The 10,551-nt window shown below is 53.9% G+C and overlaps 1 protein-coding gene across 8 annotated transcripts; it reads right to left on the reverse strand.

Moving 5' to 3' along the window:
- Positions 1-898: 898 nt before the first annotated feature.
- On the reverse strand, positions 899-9,933 carry C19H19orf12 (chromosome 19 C19orf12 homolog). Of its 8 annotated transcripts, XM_045988628.1 has the most exons (4): positions 9,286-9,526; positions 8,695-8,721; positions 5,351-5,520; positions 899-1,953 (listed from the first exon to the last, which is right to left on the reverse strand). In XM_045988628.1, the coding sequence occupies exons 3-4, from the start codon at positions 5,508-5,510 to the stop codon at positions 1,688-1,690; spliced, it is 426 nt and encodes a 141-aa protein (XP_045844584.1). In that variant the 5' UTR covers positions 5,511-5,520; positions 8,695-8,721; positions 9,286-9,526; the 3' UTR covers positions 899-1,687. The 8 variants fall into 8 exon arrangements, with proteins under 8 accessions (XP_045844584.1, XP_045844586.1, XP_045844588.1 ...); XM_045988630.1 differs by lacking the exons at positions 8,695-8,721; positions 9,286-9,526 and adding an exon at positions 9,728-9,933; XM_045988632.1 differs by lacking the exons at positions 8,695-8,721; positions 9,286-9,526 and adding an exon at positions 9,584-9,643.
- Positions 9,934-10,551: the final 618 nt, after the last annotated feature.

Here is a 10,551-nt window from a genome sequence, read left to right on the forward strand (position 1 = left end):
TTGGTTTGGTGGGAGTTAGCCACCAAATCAATAAAGGTTTAAGACACTATCATCCTATTTCTTGTTGAGGATGCAGTGAGATGTGTACCCCCAAACCCTGTGTCAGGAGAGTAAGTTATCGACACTCACTGTCTAGAATGAATTTTGACTGAATGTAACAACCTTAACAAATATCACATACTTTTTAATCCAGTACGTTCACTTGGAGGAATCTCTCCAAAAAACTATCAGAGTAGTAGTAGTACAACTTCACTCAGCAAGGCCGGCTCCATCTGACCTGAAACTCCTTAGGAGTTGGGTCAGGGTTTTTCCCAAGAATAAAGGCAGGCTGGCCAGGGGAAGGACTTCAAGTGGACATCAGGGCAGGATCTCCCAAGTAGGACCCTGTGTCCGTGAGTTTCAAGAAAGGTGAATGGGGGGTTGGGGAAAGCCTTACCCATTCATTGCTCATGTGTTGGGCCCAACTCTCCCAGACCCAGGGGACAGGTGGTCCTAGTTCAGAGGTCCTGCCCTGATGTCTGCTGAAGTCCCTCCCTGGCCTTAATCAGGTGTGTTCTCATTCATCCTCAAGTTTTCTCTACACACACAGAGGTGTCAGAACACCAACTCTCCTCAGCGGGTGCCTCCTCCCATACTCCAGGGAGGCCTGTGCTGTTTCCCATCAGAGAGAGCCCTAAGTCGCTATCCTGCCCTGGGGCCTGGGGACCTAGGGTGGCTCGAGCCTGTGCCCACACTGGCAGCACAGAAGGGGCCGAAGCAGGAAAGCTGGTCATGTCTCAGCACTGGTCTTGGGGGGCTTCTGTCATTCTTTAAAGCCACAAATCTTGAACCTTCCCTTGTATGCTGCATGTAAGACCCTGGTGCGAGAGATGCTTTGACACAAAATATGTGAGAAAAGTCCTGTTCAGGAAACATTTATTGCAATTTGATGACACCTAGTCAAGTTAGGGTTCTGAAAGCCAAGGGAATACAGTACTAGGGGAAATTCAGGCGGACACACTGCTTAGATCCTACCACATCAGAGTCATTTTCTTTGCTGGAAGTATTTAATTTTAAAAGCAAAATTCAAGAACTACCAGGACTTGTCCGTGGGGAGACGAAGCCCCAGGGAGGGTGAGGGCCCAGGTGTGCTGGGTAGAGAAGGGCTGGGTGTCTGGATGTTTTTGGCTTCACTCTACAGGCAACGGCCCCTCCATGGGGCCATTCAGCCACTGGTCAGGGAGGGACACATGAGGTACACATGATTCCAGCACGGGGCAGCTGTTGGCCCTGAGCCCCTGAGGACCCAGGGGAGGAACCTGTCCTGTAACAGGTGCTTCAGACAGGGCTCATCGTCACAGGTGAGGACACAGAACACATAGGCCTCCTGCTGTGCTCCCGCAGGAGTGACAGTGGGTTCAGGGAGCTGTCACCCACGTCTGCCCCACGTCTGCAGCAGGCACGGCTTCACTTTTCATCAGCCTCCAGGCAAAAGGGGTGTCACTACGCATTATTAGTGCACACAACCCCAAATCCAGTGTCTTCATAAATAATTTCCAGAACATGATACAGCACAACAGGAGCTTCTCCAGCAGGTTTCACTCCATTTAGGGGATACACTGATGGTGTGGGCTTCCCCAACTCCCCGCCCCCGCCTGGGAGGCCCAGGAATCATCTAAATGAGACCCCCACTTCCAGGAGGAACGACCTAGTCATCATACTGAACTTCGGCCCGGAGCTCCTTGGTGACATAGTTGACCAGCATGGCCAGCAGCTGCTGCTTCAGGGCCTCGCTGCCCATGACCAGTGTGGTCAGCTGCACAGCGTCCGTCCAGTCCAGGTGCCTGAGGATGGCGGAGGCTTCATTAAAGAGCTTTTGCTGCTCACTGGGCGGCAGCTCCATTATGATCTGAGGAATCGGCTTGAACCGTCCGCTTGTCATCCATGCACCCAAGAGGCCCCCGACAGCCCCTCCTAGAAAACAAGGTTCAGTTAGTTGGTCCTTATTCATACATGGTGGCCTCAGGCTCTTGCCGGGAGCACGTCCACTGCCATGACGAGTGAGCACATTCACACACGGGTGGGAACAGGCTTGGCTTCGCGTCCACTCCGCCCCACGGTGCAGCGGACAAGGGTTTCTGGGGTCCTCAGTCCATTTGGCTCAGATAACTGACACCCAACGTGCTCCTCCCTAAGCTGTGCACTCACAGACGCAGCACAAAGCATCTCCCACTGCACAGCTCTGAGAACTGAAATCTTCTCCAGGGCCCGCAGGTTTCCTGCTTCCTACGAAATTCTCATCTTAAAGGAGAGAGCTGAGAAGTCAGTGCCTTTGCAAGGAGAATCATCTCAGTGGTGAGGCTGAGTTTTCTCCATAATATGCTCTTTGCCCCTGAACTCTGGAAATTTTCAGTGAAATCCTGTGGCTAAAGGACCCTGGGGACACGGGAGGAGACCTTTACCCGGGAAGCAACTATTTTTCATGCCAGCCCTCGAGAGCTGTATCATGGTAAGTACTGAATATAACTCACTCAATTATTTCTCTTCCTGTGACCCCAAAAGGGCATAACCATTATTTTTAAAGGTAAATTTATGATCAAATTTCAGGTGCACAATGTTGGGACTTATAGGACTTATGGGAATAAGATGCACAAGGCTGAAGCCCTTATGTCAATGGAAAGTTCTATCTGATCAGGCGGGGGCAGGTCTGCTAAGGAAGGTGCCTTAAGGGGTCTCAAACTCAGGCACCCTCGGGGGACAGGCAGGTAGCTGAGAGGAGTGAGGAGGGCTGAGTGAGCCTGTGGGTGATAAAGAACGGGGTCGTGTCTAAGGGGCGGGGGCTAGCCCTCGCCAGCCCACTGCTACCACACGGAATCCCACATGTGTCTCCTGGAAAAAGTTCCATGATTATTGAATAGCGGTCACCAGGTATTAACAGATGAAGCCCAGCTGGACTTAGTGACTCTCTCTGAAAGAGCAGAGCATGTCAACGGGAGGCACTGACTCCACAGTGGACAAACCTGGCAAACAACAACTTAACCAGTCGATCAAGGTGGACATAGTCAGGGAGGCTGTGGGTGTCACATGGCCCTGAAATGGCGCTATGAGACAGGCACTCCGCCGTTGTCTGTGGTATGCTTTCCCAAGGTGCACAACCCCGGGCTAAGCATGAGCAACCATCAGGCTGACCCAAACGGAGAGGCATTCTACAAGTACCTGCCCGGGACTCCTCAACAGTACTCAGGCCATGAACACAGCAAAGTCCGAGCAACTGTCACAGAGCTGGGGAGACGAAGTAAGGAGATGTGAGGATTAAATGCTCTGTGATCTCTTGAGCTGGATTCTGGGACAGGAAAAGATTGTAATGCAAAAACGGGCAAAGTACAAAGAAAGTCTGGAGACCAGTTAGTAGTGACGTGCGAGTGTTGGTTTCTTACTTTTCACAAGCGCACCGTGGTGGTGACGTTACGGGAACTGGGTGAGGGGTATGTGGGCGTTCTCTGCACAGTCTCACCAACGTGTCTGTAACTCTTCCACTACTGCAGAATTAGAGGTGTATCTGAGAGAATACAGCCCAGGCCAGAGAGAACCTGGTTGTGGGCTGGACCCCGCCAGCAGGCAGTAAAACCTGCACCCTCTCAGGAAACCAAGTGTGGAGGCATCTGGAAACACACAGCTCCCCTGGGGCTGAGCCTGGGCCAGCAGCAGGCCCAGGAGACTGAGCACTGCCCCTGGTCAGCCTTCCCCTCTGCTCCAAAAGTAGGGGGGATTCGGGGAGGGGAAACCAGTCATTTACAGGTTTAACTGAACTTTAGCCTGCGACACCCATGAAGTGCTCAGAGCTGACAAACATTTCAATCATCTGCACTAAACCTTTATGAGGACATCAATATTTGATTTAGAGCAGCACTTCATGCAAAAAGTCACCAGGAATATCGATCAGCAAATTACTAACTCTTTGGACAAGAGAAAATTCCTTGGTTTTCTGGGTAAAATGATGCTCCGCCCATGACTAGTGGCTTCAAGGAGCAAATCTCCAGTTCCCCTGGCAGACATCCTGTTCTCTACCAGCTCTGACAGAATCCGAATAAGATATGTGCTCCCACAATGGCATCTGGGAACAGCTATAGGATAAATAATCCCATCAAGCCCTCCCTGAGCACATTAGATGGGGGGACAGGGACAGAGATAAAGAAAGTCACTGAGGAAGGAGGCCATGGCCACATCTCCTCCCCCACTGGCCGCTCCTTGGATGGTGAGAGGCTGAAGTCAGGAATCCCTAATTCACAGGTGGGAAAGGGAAATGTACAGGTGAATGGTCTGGGGTCATCCACACACTGATTTACTCCCCAGTGTGATCTCTGCATCATGAAACGTCCTTGAACGCCAATCCTGCCACAGAAAGGCAGAACAGGGCAGGAAGCCATGCCGGGAGCCGGAAACAGAAGCCAACCTGGGCAGACAGACAGTCACCTCTCCGGCCTGTGTTCGTGGGAGGACTGCAGGCAGTGCTGTGAGCTCTCCCACGTCCCCAGCACAGGCTGCCCGGCACAGAGCAGGCATTCAGTGAGGTATCTGCTGAGCCCAATGCGGCAGACCATGCCTTTGTCGCTTCCCTTTGCTGCAGGGTCCATCTGAGGCACCTCACAGGAAGTGTAATCCAGCCCCTCCTCACGTCAGACCCACACAGCAGCCCGCTCTCTGATGCCACCCTGGCCCATGGTTCAGAACACACCAGAATCCTTCCTACTCCTAAGACATAGGAAGCAACCTTTCCTGGCTCCAAGAAATGATGGGAAAATCAGCCAAACCTCCATTCACAGCCAAAAACTGTCTCTCAAGTAGAAGCAGGTGGTGAAACCGAGGGACAGGGATGACCATCCTAGGAGAGTTTGCTGCTTTTCCTGCATTAGACTGTTGGCTTCAGAATGGGGTGGTCTCTCTGAATGAGCTCATGTGAAATGGCCAGACAGTATCTGCTCCTAGGAGGTGCTCAGCAACTCCCTGCTTCCTCCCTGCTTCCCTTCGGCAGTGACATGTAATGGTGACAGGAGAAAGACACTATCCAAGGGACCCAGGACACCCTGATATCTTCAGAGGCCCAGACACATCCCTGAGGGGAGAGGCGCCCTCCAGGTCTGCATGACACATCCCATTTGCAAGAATGCCCTGCATTTCTGAGACCATCACACTCAGAAGCCTGTGTTTTCAATGGGATGAATTAGGGCCACAAAGACCAAGTCACAGAAGCAACCTCAACTCCACAAACATCTCCCACAGGACAGGGACTTCTGTGAGGTCTCTGTGGTAACAAAGGCCTTTTTTACAACACCCCTGACGCTGGCTGCCCCTGCAGGAGGCTTACACTTACCAACAGCTAGTCCGGGTGGGCCTCCGACCAGACCACCAACGAAGGCCACAGCCCCTGTGACCAGGGCGCCTGTACCAGAGTGCTTGACGGCCGCCTTCATTTTCCTCTCCCCAGAGACGGAGCACAACAGCTTCATGACATCTTCCATCACGATGGGCATCTTGGCGAGCCTCGAAGGAAGCATTTCAAAGGGAAACTCTTAACGAGCGTCAGAGTATTTGCACCCAATGTCACTCTTGCTAGAGTTTGGAGGACAGCCTCATGCAGAGAACAGGAGCTCTGCTGTATGCGGAACCGACAGCACCCAGCGACATGATGGGTTCCTTGTCACAGAGGAAGTCGGGGATCCGCTAGTTAATAAGCACACAGAACCCGCAGCATGGACGAGAGGTCTTCCTTGCCCTCTGCGTAACTTCTCATTTAGGACAGGTTACGGAACAGGTCCAGCCACAAGCTGCAGCGGTTCATCACAAGTGAGGCAAGCGTGCCCTCTCTGGTGTCTGCAGCCTTCCTGCCGGCTCAGGCACCCCCAGAGCACAGAGCCTGGCAGAGGGCAGAACGTCCCAGCCTCGAGTCCTCTGTCGTGTGACAGGGCAACGGAGCTCATGCCAAGCCCAGGAAGGGGAAAGTACCGGGCTCCATGCCCACCCTGGCCTGTGCCCACACCTGCCTGCCCCGTGACCCTAAGCTGAGCGTGAGATTCCTCACCTGTAAAGGGAGATAAGCTGCCTACAAGCTGGATTCTGTAAAGGTCTGAGGGGAATGGATGCAAAGTACCTGTTCTAAGTCTGGAACACACAGTCCTGAGACCTGATGGCTCTAAATGAATGTTCTGTTACTGGTACACACCACTGGGTTTTCTGTAAGCAACCACTCCTAAAGCCCATCCAGTTCTGTGTGGGGCATAGTAAAGGCAGAGACAGGATTGCCCTAAGAATGACCAGTAAGATGGAACAACCAGAGAATAAAATAAACAAAAGAATTCCAGAAGTTTTCATGTGTTTGGATAGACAGACAGATGGACCTTTGGAACAATGACCTTAGAATAATTCTTGTGGTCAGGAAACTCTTATCCACACTGGTGGGAACCTGGCAGGCACACAAGGCAAAGGCAGGGTGGGCTCTGCCCCAGGGTCAGTGGGCATGGAAAGTCACAACACCGACAGGACACCTGACAGGACCCGGAAGTAAAATCAAAGAGACCATGGGCTGTTGTTTCTCCTGACTTCAACTGGACCCAAGGCTGGAAGGGCACTTCTTTTCCTTCACTGCCCTTTTCATGGAAGCAGTGCCTAAAGGAACTTGGCAAAGTTTGGGGCAGATCCTGTTGCTCAAGAACTCTTGGTTACGCCTCCTTCTGACCCAAGAAAAATCCAGAACCAGCCACTCCTGTAGCATCATCCTCTCAATTCTGGAAGAGAATTTTGAGCTCCTAGAACAAGCCTGTGGGTCTGCTGGATCACCACAGTCGGGGTTCAGAATTTCTCTGCAGTCCTAGGAGAGGTAAGAAGTGTCCTGGGCTCTCGCCTCTGCCATGTTCTGAATCAGTGATTCTCCACAAGCACACCCCACTTTGGACAGCAAGACTGTAAGAAACCAGGACCCAGACACCTGACATCGGCTACTGAGTCCTCGAGTTCAGAACGTGCAAACAAGCATCCCCCCAAAGTGTCTGTTTGATCAAGTGGGGTGTAGAGGAAAGGGAGGGGCAGGCCCTGCAGGGGTGCTCAAGGGACTGGAGGAGAAGTCAGGAGTGCCTGCCCCCGCTCTGGCACCATGTGTCCTGGACCTGCCAGCACACCTCCGAGCTTCCTGCCCCTTCGCTCACTACAGCAACCCCTTGTAGACAGAGTCCATGCCGCCTCCTCCACCCTGGAAGACAGCCCACGTGAGGGTCATGACTCGCCCACACACGAAGGTCACAATAATAAAATAGCCTTATAACAGCAAAGGGACTGCACATGGCAGAAGTCACTGAGAAATGAGGGGATGGAAGCTGTGACTTGATTTACCCAGTACCCATGGTTCTGTAAAGCTATGCAAATGAGTTTTATTTCAAATACTAATTTAATTCACATATCGATAATCAAAGGAGTTAATTCCATGGTAAAACTTTTAAGTAGCTAACAATTCTCCTGCAAAACACCTAATCGTCAGATGGTTTATATCTGGTTTCTATCCAGCTTTCTATCTGTCCATTATTCTGGGAAAAAGGGAGACGAAGCTCAGACCCAGGAAGGCCCCTCTGGGGGTGGCAGTGAGTTTCCCATTTCCAGGCACACGAAGACCCCAAGCATGGCTGCAAAGTTGTCTTCTTGGCCAGGGCACTCTGCCCAGACACTGCTCTTAAAGCAGGGTTTCTGCACGATTATGGACCTGCACTCTGGAAACACTTTCTGCACAGCAACAAAATGCACAGATAGGAGGCAGGAAACAGCCACTTCACACTCTGTGGTCCATCTAAAAACCTAGCTTCCCACCTACTTTGAATGACTTCATACAAACCCACAGGGGCTAATAAGGCATCATCATGCAAAGACTACTTACTCCCAACCTCCACTCAGCCCAGGCAGACCAGCCCAAGGCAGGAGCCCAGGGTTCTATAGACCTGGAGGGCCAACAGGTGTCCCAGTGTGTGGGAGGGCACGAAAGGATGTTGGTCACCTCTGGCTAGGTTCAAGAGCTTCACACCACAGCAAGACATGGCACCATGGCTGCCTTAATGCAAGACAGAGCTGGTTTAATTTCCGTGTGAGAATCATTTTAGATCAGAGCATCAATAGACTCTTGTGGAAGAAAGGTTTGTCATGCCATCTCCTGGGTCCTTACTGGAAAGCCCACCCTCCTGACTTCTCGGGGATTGTCAGATTGAGGAAGGAAGCCAGTCCTGCCTCCCCTCCCACTCCAAGCTTGCCTTTGTCCATGAGCAGCAAGGAAGCCAGTAAGGAGGGAGGAGGGAGGAAGAGTACTCTGATGGGGACAGACCTCAGAGGGTGGGAATGGAGTCTCCCCTCCCCATATCACACCTATTTCAGAATCAGATTTGTCCACAACATGGGCTCTGGTCACAGAAAGCCCATCTGCCAGCCACAGGGAAAGCAAATGCCAACTTGAAGCCCTGATTTCTTGCAAGCACCAGGCTGGTCTGTTGATGACAGGAAGCTTCTGGGGAAGAAGGAGATGAGCCCATCGCTGGGACTGCAGCCCGGCTTTTTGAGATGGACCAGATTGTGAGAGAGCAGGGAGAGGAAGGCTTCAGAGCTAACAGAGACCCCCATGCACTGTGTTAAAAGAAAAAATTAGAAAAGTGGAGCCTCTTAAGGAGTCAGAGTGATCGTGCTCACCTGCCATCCTCAGTACTTTCTACTTCTCTGCTGGAATTTATGAAACTCCTCAGTGTGGCCTGCCTCTTGCAAGCCGTGTGTCCCCACCTCTGCAGGCCGTGGTGCAAAGGTCCCACGTGTACCCCACCAGCACTGTCAGATTAGCCCCCAGACTTTTCAATGACCGAAGTGTTGCCAGTATTTAAAAATAAGATTTCACATACATCTGATTCCTGATTTCTCTCGAAGAATCAAAAGAGCAAAGTCCCCTGGACCATCTTTGTAGCCACAGAGGCCAAAGCTGAGCAGCTCCTGCCTTGTGGCTGCCATAGGCCCTGGCAGGGCGACCTTACCTGACCAGGGACCCATAAGTAGGTCATCTGCAACCTCTCAAAGTCCCCCGCTTCCTCTTTTAAAGGCTAAAGAAGCTACCAGTCCCCACCGTAGGAACTGTCTCCTCCAAGATCCCTGACATCCATTCCTGATCATCTCTGAACTTTCCCCGCAGGGCGAGGCCAGGGGTGCTGACTCACCGAGTATCCTTCTAGGACTCTGTCCCGCAGTTCTAACACCTGCCGCCCACCCACGCACCTGGGACGCAGAGGACGCACCCCGGGTTACCGAGGAAGGCAGGGACAGGCGGGGAACTGGGGAGCTCATACACACATCCGGGTCACTACGTGGCGCCCCGCTGGGAGCCACAGCCCTACCAGGCCGCTGGGTTTGTAACCCCAGCTGGGCCGCTGCCGCTGCCGCTTACTTCTGGCGTGACGTCAGCCTCTCCGTGCCTCGGTGTCTTCATGTGGCAAATGAATACCCTAGCGGCGTGGACCCGGCTCCGCAGCCCTCCCGGCACCGCGCCCCAGCGCTCCGCCTCCCCCGCGCCGCGCCCGCGCACCGAACCCTTCACCTATTGGGACCGGGCCGTCCCCGCGCCCTCCGGCCCCCGCCCGCCTGCCCAGGGTCTCCGGGCCCCGCGGCCGCCCCGGCGCGCCGACCCCACCCCCCGCCGCCTTCCGGCTCGCCCGCGCGGGGTCTTCCGGTCTCCACTCACCGGGCGCCGCGCCGCGCGTGCGTAGCCGCCGGCCCGGCCTAGCGGAGGAGCCCGAGGGCTCGGGCGGCGCCTCTCCTCCTCCGGCCCTGGCTAGGCCAGGGTGTGGCGGGCGGACTGCGGTCCCGGTGCCCTAGGGCTGCTTTGTGTCCTGCCCGCGCCAGCCCCCCACCGCAGCCCGCGCACGTGTTACGGGGGCTCCCCTTGCACCTTCCCGAAGCTGGAAGTCCCAGGGGTTACATTCCTGTTTGCTGAATGTATGGGCCGAAGTCCAGCATGTGGTGCCACCACCTCCAGGTGTGGTCACTGGTGGGGGGCCCTGGGTCAGCGGGCCCAGCTCTGGCTTCACTCCTAGCAAAGGGGGAGTCCAGCTTCCAGGACAAAGCTGAGGTCGGGGAATCTCTTGGGAGGGGGCAGAGGTGTGTGTGGTAGGCTTGCGGGCAGTCCTTGAGAGGGAGCATGGAGAAGATTCCCTCCCCACCGCGCACCCGAAACACACACACACTGGCCTTGAACGATCTGAAATCTGAAAAAGGCTCTGGGGGCTTTCCATGGACGAGCCCTGACACTTAATCCTGACACTGTCCTCCCACCTAGGCATGGTCGTCCCTGCCACATGACGGATGGGAGAAGTGAGGCGGGGAGGTTGGTCTGCCCAGGCTACCCAGGTAGGGAGTGTCAGGGTCCAGACTCTAACCTGGGTCCAGCTGGCTCAAAGCCTTTGCTGTAACCAGCACTCGGCCGGGCTTTCCCGGATGCCGTGGGCACCCAGAGGATGGGCCTCTTTCAGCTGCCAGAGTCCTCGTTTCATTTTCTTCTTTTTCCTC

Source organism: Meles meles, chromosome 19 (genome assembly GCF_922984935.1).
Source record: "Meles meles chromosome 19, mMelMel3.1 paternal haplotype, whole genome shotgun sequence".
Lineage (NCBI taxonomy): Eukaryota > Metazoa > Chordata > Mammalia > Carnivora > Mustelidae > Meles > Meles meles.

Bases quoted from the DNA above. Each gene is read 5' to 3' on its own strand.
- C19H19orf12 (XM_045988625.1), bottom strand. From the start codon at position 9,475: ATGAAGACACCGAGGCACGGAGAGGCTGACGTCACGCCAGAAGTAAGC. The intron at 5,521-9,383 runs GTAGGGCTGTGG...GCTTCCTTCGAG, and splicing joins GTTACAAACCCAGCGGCCTG to GCTCGCCAAGATGCCCATCG. The intron at 1,954-5,350 runs GTAAGTGTAAGC...CTTGTTTTCTAG, and splicing joins CCCACCCGGACTAGCTGTTG to GAGGGGCTGTCGGGGGCCTC.